Source organism: Mustela nigripes, chromosome 4 (assembly GCF_022355385.1).
Source record: "Mustela nigripes isolate SB6536 chromosome 4, MUSNIG.SB6536, whole genome shotgun sequence".
NCBI lineage: Eukaryota > Metazoa > Chordata > Mammalia > Carnivora > Mustelidae > Mustela > Mustela nigripes.
The window spans coordinates 165,631,584-165,659,046 of record NC_081560.1 but is presented as its reverse complement, the minus strand read 5'-3'; the positions used below and the strand labels follow the sequence as shown (position 1 = coordinate 165,659,046).

The window sequence follows — 27,463 nt, the reverse complement described above, 5'->3', positions numbered from 1 at the left end:
CTCTTTTTTTTTTTTTTTTTAAAGATTTTATTTATTTATTTGTAAGAGAGAGAGTGAGTGAGAGCAAGCACAGGCAGACAGAGTGGAAGGCAGAGTCAGAGGGAGAGCAGGCTCCCTGCAGAGCAAGGAACCCGATGTGGTACTCGATCCCAGGACGCTGGGATCATGACCTGAGCCGAAGGCAGCTGCTTAACCAACTGAGCCACCCAGGCGTCCCTCTGCTAAGCTCTTTAACTTTGAAGCATAAATGAGTAAAGTCTGTCAGAGGTCAGAGCAGTATGAGTGAGTGCTATGTTGGTATTTGGTTAAATGAATTAGATACAACTGCTCCAGGGATTGTTGACTTTTAGCCAGGAAGAAAAAGTTTTGTACGGAACAAAGGAAGTTCCAGCTGCATAGTTTGGGAACATCAGTAGGCAGATGGAAAGGTATGTTCAGAGGGATAGCCATCTTTCTCAGTGCCTCTGATGTTACACATGTTGAAGGCAACCTACTCTGTTTACTTATTTGGCTCCCCTGCATGTGACACAAAGATTTTGTGATCTGAAAGCTGGACAGTGGGTCTCACATAGACATGTCTGTTCTGAAACTCAAACTGAAGACGGCACTATATTGGGTATGAAATCAGTGTGCTTTCTGTGGTAATCTGCATGAGTTTCTGACTTCAAGTAAGCAGCTTTCAGGAAAGATGCCAAGTGATGAGGAGGTCTATGTTAACACTTACTTGATGTCAGTAGTTAACTAAATTTACACATTGAAAAGGAGAGCTGGATAAAGGTCTTGATTGTTCTTTTTGTAGAAGATTTTATTTATTTCTTTGTCAGGGAGAGAGAGAGAGCGCATGAGTTCACAAGCAAGGGGAATGGCAGGCAGAGGGAGAATCAGGCTCTCTGCTGAGCAAGGAGCCCGATGTGAGACTTGATCCCAGGACCCTGGGATCATGACTTGAGCCCAAGGCAGACACTTAAGCCACCCAGGGGTCCCCTGATTATTCTTTTTTAAGGCCCTTTAAGGAAAGATAGTTTAGTGGCGTTCTCATTATTTCATTTTATTACTTGTGAATCTTTGAAGATCTTGAAATAGGGCTGGTTTTGGTCTGTATGCCTGGTGGGCCAGAGTTCCATGTTCCCTCAGTCTGCAAGCCACTTATTTTTTCACTGATCAAAGGCTTCGTAAGCACAGATCTCTTCTCCCATTTCTGTGCTATAAGCATGCAATTCCTCTTTTCTTCCACAGGTGGGCAGCATGTTCATAGCAGATGCCCATGAGAAGATCTCAGTACAGTAAGTGCCTCACATTCTTGTGCAGTGACTTGAACTTCAGTGTGGGCTCTCTGGCTGGATGTGAATCTGAAACGTTACCTCTTGCTAATCTTTTACAGATTCAAACTTTCATGGTGATTTATCCAGTGTTTCTTGGGTTTTAAACAAGAATGGACCCTTAGAAACCACTACTTTGGTCATGTCTGTGGAGACCTAAGAAGCTGATAAATGGTTCCCAGCTGTCTCTGGAATGAAATGAAAGAGGCCGGGTGTCTGAGCCAGTGAAGGACTTAACTGGATTGGGGTGGAAAAGTGAGAGGGAAAATAGGGAATGAAGTAGATAAGAAATAGTCCTAAGGAATTAAATAAAGTTAAGGCCCTGACTCCTTGCCTGTATACCCTTTATATAAACCCTAAGACGAAATAAAGGGAACATTAGAAATGCAAAGGGATTGGTAATGAGAATCTGGGGTGAAATTGTATCTTGCTGATCATACTGTTTGAACTCTTCTATTGTAAGAGCCTCTCTAATTTGTTCTCTCTCTCTCTCTTTTTTTTTTCTTTAGAACCAATGAGGCCATCCTTCTGGCACTTTATGAAGCTGTTCATTTAAATCGTAACTTCATCACAGTGTTAGCTCAGGTTGGTTATATTAAAAACTCCAGTGCTTCTCCCTGAATTTCATACAGATTCACTTCACTGAAAAGCCTATCTGGCTGTGCCTATTTAAACTTTGCTTTGTATTGGTAGGCGATAGTAACAGAGGTTCATCAATTGTCTTTGCTTCAGGCTGTCTTGAAATATGTATGTTTCCATCTGGTGCTGAAGTGGGTCTGATAAAATGCAAAGTATTGGGTTTGACCAGTCTTCTAATTCTTTTGACCAGTTTCCTGATTTTGTTAACCGAGATGAGTGGAGATTACTTCATTTTGAGTGGAGATTACTTCTTTTTGTTCACTGGCAATCCCTTGGTATTATCTGCCCATATGTCAGGCTTTCTGCTTTCTAAACCACTGTGGAATTAAAACTAGAGATAAAATAGGCCAAATCACTTGTCTTATTATTTCACTAATTTCCAGAGAAGAAAAGTAAAAAAATATCTGGTCTACCATAAGGTTAGCTGTTAACAACAACAAAATGGTCTACAAATGTTGAAAGCTGGATGTCCTAGAATACTGAGTCTTGGGTCACTTAACGCAGCTTAGGATATCCTCAGTAGCTGGTAGAGAAGAGGACTAAAACGGGCTGATAACTCAAGTGCTGTCCATGAAGGATGTCTTTAAAAATTGATAAAATGTTTTTATCCTAAAGTCAGAGTGTTTAAAATATGTATGTAGGTTTCTTTAAAAAGAACATTTGCTTTTGCCTTTTTCTCAAAGGGCAGATGTATATGGAATCACTGAGTTTTAACAAAAAAAAAAAATGAGGTCATGCTTAAAAAGTAGTGTTCTGGCTTGGGGTCTGCCTAGAAAGACACTTATTATTTATCCAGAGAACATAAGAGATTTTATCCACTATTCCCATTATGTTTGTCTGCTCCCTGAATTCTGTAGCTGATTTTAAAGGAGGATGAGGGAGGTGGAACACTGCAAAAAGCTGTTGAGGAAGAGAAGGGAGTAGCCATCACCCAGCTTAATTCTTTTTTTTTTTTTTTTAAGATTTCATTTATTTATTTGTCAGAGAAGAGAGAGCAGGTACACAAGCAGTCAGAATGGCAGGGAGAGGGAGAGAGAGAAGCAGGCTCCCCGCTGAGCAAGGAGCAGGATTTGGGACTCGATCTTAGGACCCTAGGATCAAGATCTGAGCTGAAGGCAGTGGCTTAACCCACTGAGCCACTCAGACGCCCCACCCAGCTTAATTCTAAGAGCTCATGTGACAGAGATGGCTAAGGAAGGTCAGGAACAGAGGAGTTGTCTGTTTTGGTCCCAGTGGATGTCTCCCCGGTGTGTCTGCTTCCACCCTGCATACTCTTGTTAGTTGTGGAAAAGGGAGGGTGCTGTCTGCATACCTCTTTTTTATAGTACTTTATCTACTTGCCTTGTCTGTACTTACTAGTCAACTCTGTGGTCATCAGAACAGTCTATAGATATGTTTTAGGTTGATGAGAGTCTGATGAGAGCAGTCCTTGCCCAGGTTCAGATAGGACTCAGATACCCTTTTTTTTTTGCTGGAATAATCTCATGTATTTGTTTACCTCAGTTTTTTTGCAGGGTTCTGCAGAAAAATTTATGTAATGGAAACTTACTTGCTTAAAGAAAACTAGCTCACAGAGCTTCTTATTAGAGTTCAGTAAGCATCAACAGGAATCAGGTTCTCAGGGGAACTCAGTGTAAAAGCAGTCCCTCCTAAGTGAGCATTCCGTCTAATTATGAGGCCAGGAATACGAAAGGATATTATGGAGAGGATACTCAGAACTGGGTTATGTCTTTTCTTTCTTGCTTCTGTTCTCTTTCAGAGTCATCCAGAAATGGGCTTGGTGACAACCCCTGTCAGTCCTGCTCCTACAACCCCAGCCACACCACTTGGGACCACGCCGCCCTCCTCTGATGGTAAGCCCACCACCTCTTGTTTTCTTGACTAATATGATCTCGAATCTTTCAGGGTAAGCATAGCTGTGTTGAACAAAGAACACAGTTGTTAATTCTTCCAGCTAAGAAATTGTTCCGAGGTGCTGTCTTTTAGGACTTCTAAAACTCTAAAGGAAGCTTTGGAAAAGAAAGTCATGTGTTTTTCTTTGTGTAAGAAGCTACATAACTCTAACTTGTCCTCAGGGAATGGTTGTAGAATCATGTGGTGCTAGATCTGAAAGGGACCTCTGAGGTCAGTAATGCCTATCTGCATCCTGCAACTCTTAGGGTACTTGTGAGGCTCCAATGAGGTATTTTATGACTATCTCTCTGACATGAATATAAGATAGTAATATTATCTTATGTTACCATTGGCCAAGTGAGGGAATTGAGACCAGAAAAATAAGTGGATCCCCTCATGATAGTGAGAATTGAGACTAAGAACTGGGACATGGGTTAGGACAAGGACCATGTCTGTTTTGTTCACTGCTGTCTGTCTGATGTAGTTCCTGGTGTAGTCACTGCTTAATAAAGACTTGTTGAGTACATGGATGAGAAAGTGAACTCAGGATTTTACTCACTGGTGTGTATCTGCTAGCCCTTCCAGTGGGAAAACAATAAGCTTTGAGTGTATTATAATTGAGAATTTGGTGGGTATTTAAGACTTCTCACCCTAAAATACACCCACCCACCCACACAGAATTTCTGCTTTATAAATTTTATGGCTGGAACTTAAGAACAAGGTAACAGGAAATAAATTATGAATTTTCCCCAATGAAGTTTGTCATCTAAGTGTGTTTGATAGAGTATATTAACCTAAAAATAATCTTTGTTAATACTCAGTGTTTTGCCTAAAATATTTACTGTATTTTGGGTAGAGAAACAGGAAATTTAACTTCAGTCCTTTCTCTGTGCCTCTCTGTGGTCTGTGAAATGACCTTGTTTGATCTGCTTTTTCTTCTTCAAATTTTCGTCTAGCACATGCGGCAGTGGCAGTTGAAAGTGGTGAAAGTGGTGTTGGTACAGAAATGTGTCAGGGAGGTGCCATTGATATTCAAGTCTACGGTAGCAAATTGGATCTGTTTAGAACTGAAAGCCAAATTCCAAAATATCTTAATGAGAAGGAGCAAGTAGTAAGGACTGCCTACTTGTCTCTGCTTTTTCAGGTCACTGAAAAATCCAATAGAAATACTGGTGTTTCTCTTTAAGGATGAAGCCTGCCTAGTTACCATGGATATCAAAAGCCGTATATATATAAAAATATCTACCTATCTATCTATCTATCTATCTGAGTCCCATGCGATATTGGGGTTTGGATGCTTCAGAGCCTTTCAAACTGTTCATTGTGAACACTTTCACCCACACGCTTGATTATGCAATGGCAGGATTTGTGCTTACTTACCTACAACCAGTGAGCTTTTATTTTTTCTAGTGGGAAGATGGAGTCAGCCCACTTTCAAATGACTGTCTCCCTTGACAGAGGCTGCTGGGAAGAATTATGAAGCCAAAGATCAAGGAATAACTCTTCTTTAGGAACGAGATTTTAATTTGTGAGGGATTTTATTCTATTTCTTCTGTTTTGTTCTTTTTCCTCTCTCCTGATTCATTTCCGTTCTACAGGGATGCTAAGCATGATAACCTTGTTTCAGGTTTTGTTTTCAATTATGTATAGTGGTGCTCAGTGGCCCAGTTATATTTAAAGGTATGTCACTGGAGCCATTATTTTTAAAAGCCAGCAGTTTAGATGTAACATTTGTTCTCAGCTCAGACTTGACATTTGACAACTCAGCCTTGGCATGAGAGGACTTTCTGGTAAACTAAAAATACATATACTTCTATATTTCTACATATTACATAAGACATTTTTCCAGTTGCTGCTGTGTGTGAGTGGGAAAAAAGTTCCACTCACCAGTTAGATGCCTCTTTGTATGGGACAAAGGAAGGATTATGGGCCCTGAGGTTCAAAATAGGCTGGAGTTTTGAGTGGAAAGTTTCAGTTCATTAACCCATAGTATGAGTTAAGACTTTTTAGTATTTCAACATAAAAATATATTTGTCTTTTATTAGTTTTGGGGGGCTGAACTGTGGGAAAAGAGCCAAGGATTGGGCATGCTAATTTCTTCTTACAAGGCTTTTGTTGTGCTTGTTGTGTGTTATGGAACCATTATATACAAATGTTTCCCATTGTTAATAAATGTTCTCAGCATACATCGTAATAACTCCAGAGGGATCCATTGTGATTATGAATATATATTATGAATAATATCCCAAACTCAACTGAGTCTTCTGTGGGTAAAAATATAGTAGAAAGCTATAGATTCTCTAGCCTGTCTGAGCCAGCATGAGTCTCCTTTTGCTTCTATATTATGTCTTAGTGTAAAAACAGTTAACAATATGTGTAAGTCTAATTTAAAGTCTTAGAAACTTGAAAAATCTACGTTAAGACTATTCTGGGGACTCCTGGCTGGCTGTTCGTAGGGCATGGCATTCATGATATCAGGGTCGTGAGTTCAAGCCCCTTGTTGGGTGTAGAGAAAAAAAGAAAAAGGAAAAAAAAAAGCCTGTTCTGTGTGGGTCCCAGCCCTGGTTTGGTCCCTCATTGTTCATTAAGACTGTGGCTCAGAGAGTGGGGACAAGGGATAGTTTCTTTTGGAAATAGCAAGCAGCTGGGTAAATACAACTCAGTTTCTAGGTTGTCTCAGTCAGTAATGCCCACCTGTTTTCAGCTTGGTATTCTTTTTCAGGTTCCTTTTTAGGGGGAAAGGGATTAAGGAGTAGAATTTGAATATAGTTCTGCTGTAACTTTTTTCCATTCCATCTTGGGTATTTCTAGCCTAAAGGCTTTTTGTCAGAACTGAGCAAGATTTCTCCTTATTAGGAATGAATTGTCATTTATTTTAAGCAGGAGACTCATCAAAGCAAGGCTCATTTATATTCAATACAGATCTTTCCCTTAGGTACAAGTCAGAGTGCCTTCAGAAGGGCCCTGAACACTTTTGGGTTATTTGAGACTAGAAGTGGAATCAAAAGACCCTTCTTAGGATGTGGGGAGAAAAGCACTGTTCCTGGAGACTGGCCCTTTTAGATTATGAAAAGGGTACTGGCCTTACTCTTGGGAGTAGGAAGGGCTCTAGAGGTCTAGGAACAGTAGCTAAGGGTTTTATTATAAGCACTTAGTCCTCTCTCTTTTGTGGAAAAAGTTTATTTAGTGATTCCCTTGCCTGCTTGCAAATTGGCTATGTAGGTAGAAGTGTTAGATGCAATATGTTGTAGGCTAAGTGCATTTCATCTGTTCTATTCCAGTTATAAGTTCTGTGGAACTCCCACTGGATGCAGATGTACAGACCAGTAATCTACTGATAACATTCTTGAAGTATAGCTCGATTGTCATGCAGGACACCAAAGGTAAGGCATGCTATTTTGGGGGCTCAGGAAGCAGGGGGTGTGGCCGGCAGTGATTTAGCTAGAATTAAGGAGCAGCATGAATACTTTGAAGCTTTGACAGAATAAAGCACTGGGGCCTCCTGTATAGGGTGATGGTCCTGATTACTGGAAAACAGTAATTTCTCACTGCCAGATGGCAATTAGGTGGTGTTGGGAAAACCTGGAGCTAGAGGGGGAGTACTTCAAAAATAGAACAGGAAAAAAAAAATGGTCTCTACAAAAACTAGCAAGTCATTTTAGCAGATTTTGGTAAGTAGATGCAAACTCTTTTGTGTGGGAAGTGGGGGGATTAGCACACTTCAGGGAATTCCCTTTTGAGGACAAGCACTGGAAGCATCAGCTTGTGGTGAGAATTCATGGACTGTTGTATCAAGTACAGTAGGAAGAGGTGAGATTAAGAGGGACAGTGTTCTTTAACACTTAAAATAGAAGTGTCAGTACCCATCCAGAGATGCAGAGTGGAAGCAGAAGAGGACTGGCTGTTGGAAAAGTTTGAGTTTATTGTCTCTAGTTTCCTGCTGTTCATCTGTTTATGATCTTTCTGTGATTTTTTAATTGATGGTAGGGAAGGGGAATATTTGGGCTAGGTGTGAGAAGGGAATGGGAGGAAGCCCAGCAGATTCTATCCAGCATATAATTCAGTCCATTGGGAGCTATAGAGATGGTGCACGTCTGAGACTTGGCAAGTGAGATCTGACAGATGAGAATGGCAAGACTTTTGTGTATCTCTGTTTCTTGAGGCCATTGCTTCTCCTTTATTGCCTTTCTTTCTCTAGAAATGTCACAGCAACCACAGAAGAGAGCGACTGCGTAGATGTGACCCTACAAATGAATTTGTAGCTTTGCTTGATATAACACAGTGAATTGAGGCCCTTAGAACTTACTTTTAGCTTTAATGATCATATAAAGCTGTTTGTCCTGGTCACTTTGTCATATGTAAAGTGGAAGGCAAAATTGAGGGCAGATTAATTATAGTATGAGTGGTCTCAGCCTGTCTTTCTAAACTCAGGCTCAGTCAGGTCTTTGCCAGCAGGCAGCCTAAATATGGCAACGGGCAAGGTACTATGAAGAATTAATTTCAAAAATGGCTCCTGTGAGATTGAGGGAGAGAGGAGGGGGGGAATGTCTCCTGGGTGGCTACGTTGGCTCAGCTATCTTGCTGTTAAGCCCCTGACCTTCTGTATGCCCTAACAGGATTTCATTATGATTTTAGGAGCAATAGAAGCAACTTTTTCTTGGCTCTGCTCTGTCCCCACACCCTAGATTTTAGCTCTTTCTTTTTAATTATATATTTATTGTTTGATACCTATGAAAAGATACTTCTAATATATAGGAATATTAAATTATAAAGTTTTTAGTAAGTATAATAAATAGCACAAGTTATAAAGTATAATAATAAAATGAACATGTGAGTGGTAGACTCAACTGAACAAATATTAATGATGTTGAAGCTACCTGTGTGTTCCTTCCCAGTAGTTCTTGTCTTCTCTAGTCTGCAGAATTTTATCATTCCCTTGATTCAGCTCTGCCCTCAAAGCCTTTTTTTTCCTGAGGTTCTTCTGACTTGGGTGTTGTCACCTTGGAGGAGTATCTGCTCAACCTTTAAAACAGGCAAAAATATTAAAAAATATATGTATACCTATATATATAAATTTTAAAGTTGATTTACCAAAATCTTAACAGAACGCATGGATGGGATGATTAAACTTAGTTTTTATCGTCCTTTTTTGGTGCTTCTTTGAATATAAAAAAGTTTGTAATGAAATATGCCTTATTTTTGTATTCAGAAACACTTTTTTTTTTTTTTTAAGTGGAGAGATAGCTGCGGGCTTTTTTTTTTTTTTTTACAGGAGTTGCTTATCAGCTTTTGGGGAAGGGGAGAATAGTGCCAGAGAAACTCTTTGGCTAGAGGTAGGTAGAAGAGTCTCATGAATCTAGTTTTGCACAGGCAGGGGCATTTCTTTGCTGGGTGCCTAGAGTGCTGATATAAACTCTAGGGAATGTCAAGGAAGTATTACCATCATTACTGTGTGTACACTGTGTGTCTGTGAGGGGAGGTGAATGTATTTCTGGCCTACAACCCCCCATTATGCCTTCTAATTGTCAGGTTTTAGTTGATTTTATCTTTGAGGAAGTAGCAGGTTAATGTCAGGGTGAGTTCTATTAGCTCCTTTCTGTAGCACTGTAATCTGTTAATAGATCTTCTCTCAGAATGGACTTCAAGCCAGGTCCTGTCAAAGCTAATTGAAGCATCATAACCATTTGTCCATTTTAGATATGCTGGTATGAACCTCTTCTCGCCTCCATTTCACCCCTTACCCACAAAGATCCTGGAAAGTAAATAAGCTTTGATGTGGTAATTGGCAGTGATGGAGTAGCTCTTTCTTGGTCATTTGTGTGGGCTTAAAGCCCTGCCACTGAGGTTGCCTTCTTTTTTATTAACTAGAATGTGAGTTCTGGGAGACCAGGGACCTTTCTTCAGTTCAGTGCTCTATCTGAATTGCCTAGCATAGTGCCTGCCACATAGTAGGTATTAAGTAAATATTTGTAGAGTGAATAACTTTGCCAAGAAGGAAAGAAATATGATGAAACGTTTACAGCTTTCCCAGTCATACGTAGTGTGCACAGCACACGTAAAATGCAGGGGCTGGACCCTGGTTTTCAGTTAGTTTGTTTCTGATTCCACTGCCAGTTTGCTAAGAACAGTTAGAAAACCTTTCTAGGTTTTGTGGGATGTGGCTATAGATGGTGGTGCTTGAAGTTGGTAGATGAGAAGGTGCGGGGAAGGGAAGAGACCTGACTATTCAGAAGCAAAGGATTGATACGGAAGCAAAAGGCATGGCCCTGATTTGGGCCATGACAGTAGGAACCATAATAATTAGATTCTCAGGAAGGTGATTAGCTATCCATTTTTCTAAAAAAATCTTCTGGGGGATTCTTTTGCCTAGTAGAATAGCAAGAATTCCTCTTGATTTTTCATTCAGGAATTTTGTGTGGAGGGGGAAAGTAGAAATGATCTTTGTGGTGACACACATCTTTATTCTCCATAGAAACTTGGTTTGGATGATATGGAGAGAAGGGTTTGTTTATTTTTTCTTTACAGATGAGCACCGGCTTCACAGTGGCAAACTCTGTCTGATTATACTTACGTGTATTGCAGAGGTAGGTGTCAGGTGTCACTCTCGTCCTCTGATATTAGCTAATCTCTTACAAAGTGCTATCTTTTTTCTTCCCATCTCCTGTTGCTGATCTTAAGGATCCTAAAGGTCAGGAGAGAAAATCTTTCCTCTTTGTATCATCTGTCTCCTCCCACTAGAATGTAAGCTCTGATAGCAAGGTCCTTCACCAGTGTATTCTTAGTGTCTAGCACATAGTAGAGCCTCAGTTAGTATTTTGGGTTGAATTAGTAATGAACTGTGTTATGATAATTGCTATAATTTTGAACTGGAAGACATGAGGTCTTAAGGGTTTTAAATATGAGATTTAGGGGCATCTGGGTGGCTCAGTGGGTTAAGGCCTCTGCTTTCAGCTCAGGTCATGATCTCAGGGTCCTGGGATCGAGCCCTGCATCGGGCTCTCTGCTCGGCAGTGAGCCCGCTTCCTCCTCTCTCTCTGCCTGCCACTCTGCCTACTTTTGATCTCTGTCTGTCAAATAAATAAATAAAATCTTTAAAAAAAGATAGATAAATATGAGATTTAAGCCTCTGTAGAAGAAATAACCCTGCCCCTTTGAAGCTGCTCATGTTGGGTGTTTTGCATTTAGCAAAATGAAAAAAGGAGCTCAAGTTTCCTGTGGGGGGTGGTAGACAGAAAAATGAAAGAGGGAGATTGGAAACTGAGTAAAGTTGGGCTGATTGCAGTTTGGTGAAGAAGAAGAGCCCGACAGTAAACATAAAAGTTGCTTTATAAGGAGGCTCTTTTGGTTGGATTCATTAGGCCTAAACTCACCCTGAGTCTTGGTGGCAGCACAAGTGTAAAAAGAAAACCTCAAGGACCAAATGGCATCACTTAGGCAGATCCCTGGTTATGGGCAGAACTTGAGTCAATTTAGAGCTAAATTTTTGCTTTAGCTACCCCCTTTATTATCCCTTATTTTGATCTTTTCTCTCTCAAGAAAAATAGTAAAGGTGGTCCACATGGAGTAAATATCTTGTTTATTCTTTCCCTTTTTGTGTTCTCTGTGAAAAGATGACCTACTTTTCACAGGTTATGGGTAGATGGTTACAGAAGAGCTGCTTATTAGCAGTGGACCTGGTGTAATTGCTTTTCAAAAATCTTTCTAAGAAAATCTTTAAAGGAGTTGTTTTCCACAAATTGTAACAGTTCTAGTAATTGGAGTCTGTAGGCATGTCAGATCTTCAGAAAAGGTGTTGGGAAAGGGCCAAGGGATGCTCATTACCAATTGGTGGGTGAGAGGTTTTTGATTTCCCATCAGTCTTCAGCAAAGCCAGAGATAGACGGGGTCTTGCGTACTGCCATGCTGCATGTGTAGCAGTTTTCTCCTGCTGTGCCAAGCCCATTCCCGGCAGAGTGCAGACCTTTCTTCTTAATCGTGGATCCTCATGTGGAGTCTGCACATGTATCCTGCAGCCCCGATGAAAACCTTCAAGCTGTCACAAACAGAACAGGCTCCTTGGGCAGATGGCAAGGAAGAGAGAATAGGAAAACAGATTCCTCTCAGCATTTGCCTCGAGTCCTGTGCCTTAATTTTTTATTGTTTGTAATTTGCCGAGAGATTTTTGACCAGTTAGAGACACACTGGGAAATTACGCCCAATTAAAAGCTCATGGTTTAAGTAGGGTTTGACATTAAGACTCTTGGCTTAGCCCATTAGCTCTCTTAACAGGTCCTTGAAAGTAGTTCTTTTTCTTTTCTTTCCTTTTTAAAGATTTTACTTATTTACATGAGAGAGAGAGTGAGAGAGCAAGCACGACTGAGTAGGAGCCTGATGCAGGACTCCATCCTGGGACTTACGGATCATGACCTGAGCGGAGGGCAGATGCCTAACCAACTGAGCCACCCAGGCGCCCCTGAAAGTAGTTCTTGAAATCCAAGGATTTGTAGCAAGTATGATAGATGATAAACTGAGTTTCCCAAGTATAGCTCTCATTCCTTACTTTTTCTCCATATTTCTGTTTTTTTAGGATCAGTATGCAAATGCGTTTTTGCATGACGACAATATGAATTTTCGAGTAAACTTACACAGAATGGTAGGTGTGACTTTTGTTTCTTGTTTTTTCTTAGAGGAAATTTTTGGTATGTTGGCAGGATTGGGGAGGATGAGATTGATCCTACTTAGAACAAATGTGGGTGGAATGTTGTACTAAAGGGCTTTTGCTTAACTGCTGTTCAGCAGGCCCAAGCCTGTTGTTGGGATTTTTTTTTTCGTGTCATGGAGCTCTTTCTTACTCAAGGGAGGATGGAAAGATCCACAACCATGTCCCCATGGCAATAATATTAGAATGTATCAGTAATGTAGATTTCAACAAGGAGATGGGCCTAAGACTTTTGATTTCAAAATGTAGTACAATCTTTGATTAGTTAAGACCAGATGCTGTTTCATTTGAGAAGTGGGGGAAATAGAATATGCAGGTATCAGGGAATTACTTCAAACTTGGAGGTATGTTCAGAAATACACTTGGGGCGCCTGGGTGGCTCAGTGGGTTAGGCCGCTGCCTTCGGCTCAGGTCATGATCTCAGGGTCCTGGGATTGAGTCCCGCATCGGGCTCTCTGCTCAGCAGGGAGCCTGCTTCCTCCTCTCTCTGCCTGCCTCTCTGCCTACTTGTGATCTCTCTCTGTCGAATAAATAAATAAAATCTTAAAAAAAAAAAAAAAAGAAATACACTTGGAGGTTTATATTGAAACTTACTTTTGTTTTTTGCAATGGGCTACTGTTGCTTCCTCTACACAGTTACCTTCTGCTCTTTTTATTATTTTATCAAAGAAAAATGCCAGTATACCTCTTTTGTTGTTAGTAATGTCACTTGTACAGATAAAATCAAAATAAAAACAACAGCTTTCCCATTGTAGTATGCTCCAGTGCCCTTTGGGGCTGTTGTGAATTGTGTTTTTGTCACAGGCCTGCATTGATAACTGAGAAGCATTTACAAGTCCTCCCTGCCCCACCCCACCCCCATGACTAGAAAAAGAAAGAAAAGGTAGCATCTCTGTAGTAGTGATTTTATTTGCATGAAAAACATGATGATGAGCCATTGGATGTCAGTTCAGGTGTCTACTAATTTCATTTCTTTTTTGTGTGAAGCCTATGAGACACAGGAAGAAGGCAGCGGACAAGAACCTTCCCTGCCGTCCCTTAGTATGTGCAGTACTGGGTGAGTCTCGTCCGAATTGGCACTTTTCTGAGCCAGTGACGGATTTTCATGATTAAGAGGAGGGGTAGGTCCTGGTTGCTGTGCTTCTCCCTCAGAGAGGGAGTAAAGTAAATTCTCTTCTCTGGTCTAAGAAACCATGTTTATTGTTACCAACTCCAACAAATAAAATGCTCAGTTAAAGGGTTCTGTTGTTTAAAGAAAAAGATCTTTCAGGGGCGCCTGGGTGGCTCAGTGGTTAAGCCGCTGCCTTCGGCTCAGGTCATGATCTCAGGGTCCTGGGATCGAGTCCCGCATCGGGCTCTCTGCTCAGCAGGGAGCCTGCTTCCTCCTCTCTCTCTCTCTCTGCCTGCCTCTCTGCCTACTTGTGATTTCTCTCTGTCAAATAAATAAATAAAATCTTTAAAAAAAAAAAAAAAAAAGATCTTTCCACGGGGAGACAAATGGCTCAGTCTAAGCCTGATACATGATTTAAATTTGTAAAATATCTTATTCCTGATCAAAATTTTAAATTCTTCGCTTCCCTTCTTGGTCCAGATTGATGTGTCAGCTGGCCAGGAGGCTTGAAGCTCACAGATCAGACATACAAAACTTCTTCTTGAGTAAATTAAGCTGAGATGAGCCTGACAGAGCTGACAGTAGGGGATTCTATCTTATGTGATTTTGTCTGCCCACAGTTTTGCGTTTTCCTTAGGGGAATGATCTGAACTCTTACTCCCATTTCACTTGGATACTCAGCCCTGGTTCCTAGAGCTACTTGATTTTAGAAACAGTAATTAAGACTATATAATAAGCCTCTATTGACCCAAAGCCCCACAGACCATTCAATCAATATCTGTCAGGCTGAGCGTGATTGTGAGATGAGATAGGCTGACGTAACTTCAGAGCTTAACACGGAGTGTTACATGGATGTGATCCATAATTTCTTTTCCATTTGCCTCATCACTCGGTTCTCAGAATATGATTTCCCTTTGGAATTTTGCATTAGTGCCATGGTATAAATTATCTGTGCAATGAAATCTCTTGTGCACCTGCATTTATTGGTAGGTCAAGGTATCCTTCTGGAAGTAGGAGAGTGAGCTAATTTTCTTGTTACTTTCAAGAGGCAGGTGGTGAAAAGTGTTGCAACAAGTACCTTAGATACAGTGCACGTGAATAAAGATGTGGTTAGTGGTTGTCATTCAGCATGAATGCAAGGTATACTGAGGTTTTTTCCAACTGAAAGGCATGAAATGCATTTCATTCTGATTGATTAATTGTTCTCCTTTCCCCCTCAGACCTGATGGTAGAGTTTATTGTAACACACATGATGAAGGAGTTTCCTATGGATCTGTATGTGTAAGTACCATGGTTCACTTAATGTGTGCAAATCTATTTTACAGAATTGAGTGATAGGAATTTATAGTCACAAAATTCTGTGTACACTTCAGGAAAAACTCATTTGTGTATGGAGAAGTGTCAGGCAGTATTTTATGGCCCAGATTTATACATCTTTACAGAAGGGATGAGAATGTACAAACCACAGTTTGGATTCTGCACGCATCTTCATTATCACTTTAGGCACACTACATGAGGAACATGGCTGATGCACTGAAGCAGTGATCGTGGGTGGCTATTGTAATCCAAAGGTATGGAATACCAGCAAACCACTTAGTCATCCCTGGGCTTTGGCGTTAAAGTAGTCACCAGTAGTTAGAAGGTAGGGAAAGACCAGAGAAATAGAGCTTTTGGTCTCTTGTTATCCTACATAGTCCAGCAGCCTAGTCAGAACTATTTTAGCTTGGCAAATTATATGTATAGTGACCTGGCTGGGAGATTCCTGCCTCCTGAGGAGATCAGATTGTTTATCGACAGACAGAGATCATAAGTAGGCAGAGAGAGAGGAGGAAGCAGGCTCCCCCCCACCACTGCTGAGCAGAGAGCCTGATGCGGGACTCGATCCCAAGACCCTGGGATCATGACCCAAGCTGAAGGCAGAAGCTTTAACCCACTGAACCACCCAGGTGCCCCGAAAATCATCATATTTTAATAAAGTCTAAGTCCTCAGGCTTTCTCTCTCCTTTACTGTTTCTGCATTCGTCTTACATCTAATGCCCAAGAACAGCTGTGCCACAATGGTGTGATCCCAAATATATATTTTTTTTTTCCTTAAAAAACATTTGAATTGAGTCTGACAACAGAATTGCAACCTCCATTTTTTTTTTTACCAAGAGAGCAGTTTGGTGAATAGCAGTGTCTGTGCCTCATTCTAGAGACAGACCTGGGATCTAGAGAGGTATAAACAACTTTTACTCTGAATAGAGTAGCCTTCCAACTTTGATCTTGGTTTCCTAGGTATAAATAATGATACAAATTTTACTTTTAGGTAAGTAGGTTGCAGTTTGGATTTTTTTCTTATCTTTTTCTTTTTTTGAGATTTTATTAGAGGGAGAACAAGCATGAGTGGTGGGGCAGAGCAGAGGGAGAGGGAGAAGGCGGCTCCCCTCTGAGCAGGGAGTCTGATGTGAGGCTTGATCCCAGGACCGCAAGATCATGACCTAAGCTAAAGGCAGACACTTAACAGACTGAGCCACCCACGTGCTCCACAGTTTTCATTTTTCTGTTTGTATTTTCTTTTGGTGTTTAGAAGTAAGCCTGATTCTTTATTTTAATTCAAACACCATGAAAGCTGCTTTTTTTTTTTTTTTTTTAAATGAAACTAATTAGATAAGTTTTCAGTTTGTTTAATGTGTCTCTGAACCTCAGCACTTAGGGATCAGATTTGTTTTACTACAGACTTTATTTGTAGCTTGGTTATCTTTTTTTTTTTTTAAGATTTTATTTATTTATTTGACAGAGAGAGATCACAAGTAGGCAGAGAGACAGGCAGAGAGAGAGAGAGAGGAGGAAGCAGGCTCCCTGCCGAGCAGAGAGCCTGATGCGGGACTCGATCCCAGGACCCTGAGATCATGACCTGAGCCGAAGGCAGCAGCTTAACCCACTGAGCCACCCACGCGCCCTGTAGCTTGGTTATCTTATGTTCTTGTTTTAGAATATGCTGTTTACCTTTAGTGTAGTATTACAGTCTTGGTTTTCTCATTTTCTGAGTAAGGAAACTTAGACTCTGTTGGCTGAGTGCTTGGCCCAGGTTTATTCCGTTAGTAAGCACCATTGCCTAGACTTGAACTCAGCTTTTCTTACTATAAATCCTAAGTGGTTGGCATCCCATCTTCAGTGTATTGATTATGTATTGCTGTGTACAAATGACCTCAGACTGAGTGGTTGTAAAACAGGTATTTATTATCTCACAATATCTGTGGTTGAGGAATCCAGAAGCAGCATAGCTGGGTAGTTTTGGCATAGGGTTTTTTACAAGGCTGCAGTCAGTGTTAGCTGGCGGGGGTGTGGGGGGTGGGTGGTAAGGGGCTGGGGGCTCGGTTGAGTGTCTAACTCTTGTTTTCTGCTCAGGTAATGATCTCATGGGTTGTGAGATCAAGCCCCATGTTGGGCTCTGTGCTTACTTCAGAGTCTGTTTGGGACTTTTTCCCTCTTCCTCTCCCTTTCCCTCCTCCTTGTGTATGTGCTCTCTCTCTCTTTCTCTCTCAAATACATAAATAAATCTTTAAAAAAAAAAGTGTTAGCTGGGCCTGTGGGCATCTGAGGCTCTACTGGGCTGGAGAATTTGCTTCCAAGCTTACTTATATAGTTGTTGGCAAACCTCAGTTCCTTGCCATGTGGACCTTTTCAGAGGGCTGCTCACCACAGCTGGCCTCCTCCAACGCAAGTAATCCAAGAGAGAAAGAAGAGAGTGAGAGTCCAGGATGGAAGCTGTAGGGTCTTTTATAACCTAATCTCAAATGACATATCATTTCTGCTGGTCATGTAGGCCAACTCTGATACAGTTGTTGGTCTATGTTGGTCTATCCTTATGTAAGGATGTAAATGCCAGAAGGTGGGGACCACTGGGGGCCATCTTGCAGGGTAGCTACCACAGTGGCACACCAAGTTAAGTTGCATTACCACGATTCAGACTCCCTAGATCGGAGAGACTCGGGTTTCTCTCACCCCAGAGGCTGTACCCTTAACTGTTGCTGTGATAAGTGACAAAAAGATTTGCACAGGGTGACTAATGCTAAGTGGGGCATCAGAGAAGATAACAGAGAAGGTTGCATTTGACCTGAGTCATGAAGAAACAGTGGGAGTTTTCTATGTGGAAGAGAGGGGGAGGGACACACAAGCAGGGGACTGGCATGTTCAAAAGCTTGGAGGTTTGCAAGTGTGGCATGTTTGGAAGGTAGAAAGGAATTCAGGATGATTAGAGTGGAGGGTGCATGGAGGAAGCATAGGTGAGTAGAAAAATGGTTGCCTGAGATTAAGTGGCTGATGGGGACAGTTGAAGGTGGGATGACATGATAAGATTGTGTGTTCAGCACATAGAGTTACAGGTATGTGCCTGTCTACCCAGACCCTCACATCACAGCCAGTGAACCTGGTCTACATAAATATTTTAACTCCCTCCTCCCCCCAGTTTCTACCTCTTTTGGTATTATGTTGCTTTCTCAGTTGCTTTTTCCACCTGCTCCCTAATTGAATGTCCTGAGGTTAGGGAAGATGGAGAAGATAATGAGGCATCAAACTGACAGAGGCTGGGCGGAAGACTCAACTGTCAGGCTGAATACACTTTCTTCATTACTACCCATGGGCATATATTCAGATCTCCCCACCACCTCCTCCAACCCTCTTCCCAGTTTTTGGCATTTGGACATCAAGTCCTTTTTAGGTGAACTTCTCTGCTCCCAGCTGGGCATCAGGCCAGGTTGCTACTCTCACTTCTCATTATGTACTGCTTTTCAGCAGCATACCACAGAATGAGAAAGTGAAAGCAAAATGAATTTCTACCATTTCAGATAAGTTCATAATCCTCCTGCTGAAATATGAAGAAATAAGGAGTGCGGAAAGACTTAATATTCAAAACCAGAATCTGGGTCAGAAATGAAAAATGTCACATCTGTGTATGAATGCTGTAGGTAAAGTAAGAATGGGAAAAGATGCGTATACCAAAAAGAGAGAGAGAGAAAAAAAAGAAAAGTCTTGCTAGGAGCAGTAAGAGGTGGGGAAACTTTAACCAATTAATTTCATTCTTCACTGTATTCCTTGGTTCTTGCTGCCACCCCCATTGCTGCCACAGGATTTAGGAGTGAGGAGAAATTGTCTCAGGGAGAGTAAACTTTCCTTTAAGTTACTCTTAACACAAAAAACTTGGACTCTTCCTCAGTAAGAGATTCTCTCACCTGGGAGTAGGCACTGGAAGAAAGTAGAAACTTTAGTGGTCCACACAAGAAGACTTCGGGTTAGGGGCGCCTGGGTGGCTCAGGTAAGTGTCTGCCTTTGGCTCAGGTCATGATCCCAGGGTCCTGGGATCGAGCCCCACATTGGGCCCCTGCAGGAAGTCTGCCTCTGCCTCTTCCCACTGCCCCTGACTTGTGTTCTCTCTCAAATAAAAATAAAAATCTTCAAAGAAGACTTCGGGTTAAAGCAGAACTGTCTCATGTTGAAACTCTCAGGAAACCACTACGTGCATAAAAAACACCCCAAAGAAGCAATAAATTTGGAGTAATTCAGCCGGTCTATATTTTAACGTTGTAGCAGTTGTTAAAATTTTCATTTTGCTTGGTAAATAGTGTAAGTTATTGAGACTACCAGGCCGGTTATGTCACCAGTTGGGTGACTGCAGGGGTGGGAACAGAGCTTAGGAACAGTGTCAGAGTGAATATGGGTGGTCTTTGAACCAGAGATTCGTAGCAGCAGGGGTGGGAGCGAAGGTAGTGTCTCCTTGCTGCTCCACAGGGGCTCAGTGTTGGGATGGTATCATCAGTAGAGGCAGGGTGCAGGCGGTCCAGACCCAGGCTGTGTGAGAAATGCAGGTATGTGGAATGTATTGTGCATGGGTGGTCATGTTTGGGCAGCATCCCGCCATCTTTGCTGGCTACAGCAAGCCTGTCAGCACCAGGTACCTAATGACTACCAGTTTAATGGGGAAATTGATAGAAGAGTTTGTATATTCCTAAATTAAATCATGGCTTGAACCAGGGCATCTTGTAGCTAGTGACAGTTGAATCAAACAGGAGATCACACCATAATGTCTAAAAATCAGCAATAGATTTGGAAACTATTGGGGTGATTTATACTATATTTTATGTCACTTGATAAGCAGTTTTGATATAACTTAGTTCATTAAGAGAGTAAAAGAGAATTATTTAAAAATATTTTTAAACCTTCTAAAGGATTTTATTTATTTATTTGACAGAGAGAGATCACAAGTAGGCAGAGAGAGAGAGGTGGAAGCATGCTCCCTGCTGAGCAGAGAGCCTAACTCAGGGATTGAGCCCAGGACCCTGAAATCATGACCCGAGCTGAAGACAGAGGTTTCCCTCTGAGCCACCCAAGCACCCTTGTGGTGGTGTTATTTTGTTTGGGCTTCTTTTTTTTGCCCTCCTCTTTCCCTCTTTTCTAGGAAGCCTAAGAAGAAATTAGCTGCCTCTACTTTCACTTGATTCCTGAGCTGTCAGATTGATTCTCTATAAGTTGCTACCTACGTTATCTGCTGAAGTTAGTAGGATCTTAGGTTACTCTTTGTCCCAGAATAAAACCGTAGAACCTGAGCATAGAATCCCAGCTCCAGAAGTATTCTTTATTTGAAGTTGCCCTTTAGCTGAATTACATTTGGGCTAATAGGTAGACGAGCCACTTTGTGCTATGCTCTTTTGCCTTACTTCTTTTGTCTCTTCTGTTTTCTCAGCCTCATTCTTTCATATCAAAATAGTTTCAAGAGTGCTTGGGTAGCTCAGTCATTGGGCCTCTGCCTTTGGCTTGGGTTGTGATCATGGGGTCCTGGGATTGAGCTCGGTGTTGGGCTCTGGCTTAGTGGGAAGCCTGCTTCTCTCTCTCCCACTCCTACTTGTATTCCCTCTCTCACTGTTTGTTTCTCTGTCAAATAAATAAACAAAATCTTAAACAACAATAACAATAACAACAACAAACCAGTTTCAAGAGGAAAAGCCTCTTTCATTTGCCTAAAACTGGCAGGTTATCTGGGTCTACTTTCTAGGAGTTTGACAACTTAGTTCTAAAAGACTTAAGGGCCAGATGTTTATTTTACTTAATTTTTTTGGAAAAATTTTAAAAGTTATTTATTTAAGCAATTTCCACACACAACATGGGGCTTGAACTTATAACCCTGGATCACGAAATACATGGTTTTCCAGCTGAGCCAGCCACGCACCCTAAGTGTTAGACATTTAGTTGGTAAACAGCCAATATTTGTTGAATGAATGAATGAAAACAGAAGTCTGACAATTTCTTCCGAATCTTGGTTTGTGTGATGAGTCTGGATTTTCAGAGGGATAGAGTCTAAGCCTTGGGCTTCTTTTTCTTCTTTCCTACTCCCCAGCCTACTTTCTGTCTCTATATATTTGTCTATTCTTGACATTTTGTGTAAGGGAGATCATATGCCATGTGACTTTTTGTGACAATGTTTTCAAGTTTCATCTGTGTTGTGGCATGTATTAGTACTTCATTCCTTTCTGTGGCTGATTACTATTCCGTTGTGTGGATGGGTGATGTCATTTTATTTACCCATTCATCAGTTGATAGACATTTGGGTTGTTTTTATCTTTGGCTATTATGAATAATGCTGTTATCAACATTCATGTACAAGTCTTTGTATGGATATATGGTTTTTGTGTATATATGGAATTGGGGGTGGTTATGTGGTAACTCTGTGTCTAACATTTTGAGGAACTGCTACACTTCTTTTTCCATTTTACATTTCCACCAGCGGTGTACACAGGCTCCAGTTTTTCTATGTACTCATCACAGCCAAGGATTTTATGTCTACCTGGACTTTCCCCCGACTTTGGCAAAAGTAGAAGGGGCGGGCATTAACTTGATTTGAGAAATGATGTTGTTGAGTACTTAGATTCTTGGTTTACAGATATCCAAGTTTTCTCCATATTATTCTTTCATGATCTGCCCATTGTGTTTCTGCACTCTCTTTGCCAGGGATTTATAAACAGTATTGCAATGGGATGAGCAGTTTAATGAGTTCTGATAAATGTATACATCCTTGTAACAACTATCCCAGTCAAGGTATAGAACATTTCTCTTCTCTAAAAAGTCCCTTTGTCCCCTTTTTAGAGGATGTTAAAAAAGTTTTTTTTAAAGATTTATTTCAGGGAGAGAGAGTGTATGTACAAGGGGGAGGTGCAGGGAAAGGGAGAAAGAATCTCAAACAGACTCCACGTTGAGTCCCAGGGCTGACATAGGGTCTGATCTCACCACCCCAAGATCATGACCCAAGCTGAAACCAAGAGTCAGAGACTCAAACGACTGTGCCACCCTGATGCCCTGAGGATGTTAAAATTTTTATTTTTTTATTTTTATTTTTTATAAAGATTTTATTTATTTATTTGACAGAGATCACAAGTAGACAGAGACACAGGCAGAAAGAGAGGAGGAAGCAGGCTCCCTGCTGAGCAGAGAGCCCAATGCAGGGCTCGATCCCAGGACCCTGAAACCATGACCGGAGCTGAAGGCAGAGGCTTTAACCCACTGAGCCACCCAGGCGCCCCCAATGTTAAAATTTAAAGATGAATTTGTTTTAAATGGTGGATTTCTTAGCTATTAAAATTGAGTTGTAGAAGATTTGGCGAAAACAGAAAAAGAGAAAGAATAGAATTTACCTATAATCCTACCGTCCAAATGAATGTCAAAATTAAATCTTTTTTTGGTGCTTGAATATGGTTGAGACCATTATCATACAATTTGCATGCTGTTTTTTCAATTTCCATTGTAACATAAATATCTTCTGTTGTGAAAAATTCCTTTTAAAAAAAAAGATTTTATTTATTTATTTGACAGAGAAAGTGAGAGCACAAGCAGGCAGAGCAGCAGAGGGAGAGGGAGAAGCAGGCTCCACACTGAGCAGGGAGCCTGATGTGGGGGCTCGATCCCAGGACCCCCGATGCGGGGCTCGATTCCAGGACCCTGGGATCATGACCTGAGCCGAAGGCAATTGTCTAACCAACTGAGCCACCCTGGCGCCCTGTATTATGAAAAATTCTTAATGGATATTCTTTTTAAATGCTCCATGGGGCCCTGCCTAGGTGGCTCATTTAGTCATGCATCCAGCTTTTGTTTTGGCTCAGGACATGGCTCAGCATCCTGTTAGGCTCCCTGCTCAGCATGGAGTGTGCTTCCCTCTCTCTCCTTCTCCGCACTGCCCCCCCCCCCCGGCTCACCCCTACAGTGCACTCCCTGCTTCTCTCACTCTAAAATAAATAAGCCTTAAAAAATAAAAAGAGCTTAATGGGGTTTTACATTATATATCCATGTTTTAGTCTGCTTGGACTGTGATAACAACCACAGATTGGGTGGCTTGACAATGGAAATTTATCTTCTCATAGTTCTAGAGGCTAGAAGTCCAAAATCAAGGTGCCAGCACCTTTGGTTTCCCCAGAGGCCTCTCCAGGGTATACAGATGACCACCTTTTCGAGGTATCCTCATATGTATGGCCTTTTGTCTCTGTGTGGGAGCAAGCACTCTTGGGATCTCTTCCTTTTCTTAAGAAGAAGCCAGCCCTATGAGATTCGGGCTCTGCCCTTTTGACCTTATTTAACTTTAATGACTTTTTTAAAAAAATTTTTTTATTTAATCTCTGCACCCCATTTGGGACTTGAACTCACGACCCCAAGATCAAGAGTTGCACACTCCTCTGACTATGCCAGCCAGGCGCCCCTTTAAGGACTTTCTTAAAGGCCTTATAGCTAAATACAGTCACATTAGTTACATTAGGGTTAGGGTTTCAACATATGAATTTTGAAGGGACATAATTTAGTACATAACATACAGTAGTCTCCCCTTCTCAGTCGTTTCATTTTCTGTGGTTTGGAAGCAGATGATCCTCCTCCTGTATACCATGGGTCAGTAGTAGCCTAACGCTAGATCACAATGCCTACATCATTCAGCTTACTTCATCTCACCACATAGACATTTTATCATCTCATATTATCATAAGAAGGGTGAGTACAGTACAATAAGATGCTTTGAGAGAGAAACCACATTCATGTACCTTTTACTATAGTATATTGTTATAATTTCTCTATTGTATTATTGGTTATTGTTAATCTCTTACTGTGTCTAATTTATAAATTAAACTTTATCATGGGTATGTATGTATAGGAGAAAAACAGAACATAGAGGGTTTGATACTGTTGACAGTTTGAGGCATCCACTGGGTGTACTGGAATGTATCCCCCACAGATAAGGGAGAACAGCTGTATGTGTGATGATTTACTTACTGTTCTCTCAGCATTGGATGTTATTTCCACAGTTGTTTTCAGTTGTCTTTTATTACAAATGACGTTATGATGAACATCTTTTTGCTTAAAGCATTTAGTTTTTGTATTCTGGGTAAAGCTGAATTCTCCGGAGTGGTTTTTGTGAGTCAAAGGGTATAAACGTTATTAAGGCTATTGATAGAGATTGCCAGATTGCCTCCTAAAGGGGCCATGTACCAATTATACTTTCCTTGACAAGGTATAAGTGGCTGTTTCATTGTACCTTTGTCAACATTAATATCTGTATTAATTTGATACATAAAAACAGTCTTTTAATATGCCTACTTAAAGTGAAGTTGAATACTGTAGAAAGGTGTTAACTTCCCATATTTACTCCCTTTGGTGGGGTGGGGGATTTGTTGGCTATTTCTTTTGCTCATCTTCCTTATTAGAGATGTTATTTTTTCTTATCGATTTGTATAAACATATACGTTAAGCATAGTAATGCTTTTGTGTTCTTTCCTACAAATGTAATTTCCCATATGATTTGGTTTTAGTGTAATCATTCTTAAAAAAACACACAAGATACTCATTTTTAGGAAGTAAATTTCAGCTGTATTCTACTTTGTACTATCCTCCATGGCTTTTTACGCTTTCAAAACCCTCTCCCAATCATAGATGAAAAAATATTTTTTGTTAGGTTTATAATGTTTGAAAAGTCTTTCATCTCAGCCTATTAAATGCTGATTTAGAAATACTCTCCCAAACAAATATGTTAATGTGATGTGAGTAATGTTGAATATTCCAGTGATCTAGAATTGTACCACTTAGTAGAAGTTTTTGTGATGATAGAAAAGTTCTGTGTTGTGCTGTCTGATATGGTAGCCACTAACCACATGTGGTTGTTGAGCATTTGATATATGGCTAGTGCAACTGAAGAGTGCTGAAAAGTGAATTTTTAATTTAATTCCTTTTTTTCAAAGATTTTACTTATTTATTTGAGAGAAAGAGAGCATAAGAGAAACACACAGAGGCCAGGGGGAGGAAAAGAGGGAGAGGCAGCCTCCCCACTGAGCAGGGAGCCTGATGTGGAATTTGATCCCAGTACCCTGGGATCATGACCAGAGCCAAAAGGCTTAACGCTAAACTGGCTGAGCCACCCAAGCATCCTAATTTAACTTTAATGTAAATAAAATTTAAGTTAATTATGAATTAAATAAAGAATTTTTTAAAAGATTTCATTTATTTATTTGACACAGAGAGATTGAGGGGGAGAGAGAGAGACAGAGAGACAGAGAACAAGCACAGGCAGGGGAATGGTAGGCAGGGGAGAAGCAGGCTCCCCACTGAGCAGGGAGCCCGCTGCAGGGCTTGATCCCAGGACTCTGGGATCATGACCTGAGCCGAAGGCAGATGCTTAACTGACCGAGCCACTCAGGCGCCCCTAAACCAAAATTTAATTTAAAAATTAATTTAAATTAAAAATAAATTTCAGTAGCTCTGAAGAAGAGTACCTGTGTGGTTCAGTAGGCTAAGCGTATGAATCTTGATTTTAACTCAGGTCATGGTCTTTAATTTTATATTTTTATAGCCTATGTGCGCAACATTGAATGGAGTAGTCTTAACTCAGGTCCACTAATGTATGCTTTTCTCAAAGGAAAGATACTCAAGGAAATGGTATCTGTAATACCTGATCGGCTGCTGACCTATATGCAATTATAGCCCCCTTTTCCTAGTGATAAAGGAAATGAGCACAAGCATTGTCTGTGTGTGTGTGTGTGTGTTGGGGGGGGACAGTTTATGCACAGCAAGGTGGAGTTTCTTTCTTTTACTTGTGTACAAATTCATCTCCAGCATCTTTAGTGGCCTTAGCAAAGCTGCCTTCGTAAAGAAAAGGGTATCTGTGGTGAGTTTCAGCATATTTTTAGGCTTATCCCGGTTTTTCTCTGTTACAGACGCTGCATTCAGGTAGTGCATAAACTGCTTTGCTACCAGAAGAAGTGTAGAGTACGCCTGCATTATACCTGGCGGGAGCTATGGTCAGGTAACTTTCTCTTTTGAATTAATTTTCTTTTCCTATATTTCTTATGAGCCCCTAGGCCTAGGCACAGATGAAATTTTTAAAAACTTTTTAGTTTGTTTGGATGCTTCTATTTTCCTTTATACTTTTTGTCATTTCAGCCTTGTTCTTATCCAGATGTAAGCATGTCGAGTATCGTAGTCCATACTTCCTCCTAAATTTCTACTCCCTGTATTTTTTTGTCAGCTGGTAGAAACAATTGAATATATCCTGAGCTCTAATGATTCTTGCTTTGAATAAGAGGTAGGAGGAGTCAGTACAAACTTGGATTCTCCCTCAGTTCCATGTGGTAGCAGCATATGGACTATAGGGAGGCTTCTGTGTGTTTCCTCAAGATGAGTAATCTCAGGAGGAATGTCATAGGGAGAGGGGGTGGGGAGGGGGTGGAGAGATGGGGGGGGAAATCCTGTTCTTTGTGTTACATCTGGCATTATTACTGTTTACAGACAGTGTCAATTGTACCACTCCCCCTGTGCCAGAGACAAAAACAGCAAATTACAGTGTTTACTTTTGTCTTTGTATCCATTTGGTCGCCCAGTAAAGTCACAGCTACCCCTGCGGGCGGGAAGTGGCTCTTCTCTAAGGGTACAATTAATGCTGGCTTGCCACCCCTTTCTTTTGTGTAACTAAATTGGAGGTTTCAGGAAAGCCGAGGAGACATGCTCCCTGAGGCCTTTGCTTGCTGATAGGTCCTGTGGCTTTTGTGACCTGATGGTACAATCAAGTCTTCTTCAGATGATTACAGTGATGAATGGTTGCTCCACCCATGGAAGAGCTTGTGTGTATTCTCAGTAGAGGAGGGTGTGTTAGTGTCAGAGGCTTTGTAAGAAACAGGCCAGTAACCCCACCCCCTTCCATGGAATTCATCTCACTTGTTGTGACACATGGTTTCCTCCCAACCCAATTTGGCTTTCTAAATTTAGTCCTCTATAATGGGAAATAGAGATCTTTAATTAATGGATTAGCAAGTTCTTTGCAGTTACTGCCTATGGTGGCGAAGAGTGAACAGGAGAATAACACTAAGTGACAATAGTCGCATTTTGGTATTTTAGGAGAAAAGAGTGGGTTTGTGTGAGAGTTTGAGATTGAGATGATCAGATCTAAAGATCTAAAGAGATCAGAAGAGCTTGAAATGACTAAAGTTAGAGTTTCCTAGGTAGGAACAATTCTTATTAATATATAGGACTATTGTGGTTGTCTATGAATAGTTATATGATGGCTAGGATCTAAAACTTTAGGATTAAAGAGAAAATACAAAAATAATACAAATCTGTGGATGTTGGTATAGTTGTAGGACTTAAAACAAGGACAAATGGTTTATGTCTATACTGGGATGAAGTTACCCATTGTAGTACTAACGAGTTGGTGCTAATAGTTCTTTCTGCCTGCTTTTGATTCTCTTTGGGTTTTATTTTTCTCTTGTATTCTGTTTTTGGTTTTTTTTTTTTTTTTTTTTTTTTTTT

The 27,463-nt window shown here is 40.8% G+C and overlaps 1 protein-coding gene across 2 annotated transcripts in view; it reads left to right on the top strand.

The window, feature by feature from the left end:
* ARMH3 (armadillo like helical domain containing 3) overlaps positions 1-27,463 on the top strand; it is a 183,819-nt gene that overhangs the window by 32,614 nt on the left and 123,742 nt on the right. For both annotated transcript variants that reach the window (XM_059398411.1, XM_059398412.1), the window contains exons 12-20: positions 1,237-1,283; positions 1,829-1,904; positions 3,718-3,811; positions 7,133-7,234; positions 10,377-10,435; positions 12,418-12,483; positions 13,537-13,606; positions 14,881-14,941; positions 25,876-25,964. In XM_059398411.1, coding sequence (XP_059254394.1) covers positions 1,237-1,283; positions 1,829-1,904; positions 3,718-3,811; positions 7,133-7,234; positions 10,377-10,435; positions 12,418-12,483; positions 13,537-13,606; positions 14,881-14,941; positions 25,876-25,964 — 664 coding nt within the window. The remainder of the gene's footprint in view (positions 1-1,236; positions 1,284-1,828; positions 1,905-3,717; positions 3,812-7,132; positions 7,235-10,376; positions 10,436-12,417; positions 12,484-13,536; positions 13,607-14,880; positions 14,942-25,875; positions 25,965-27,463) is intronic.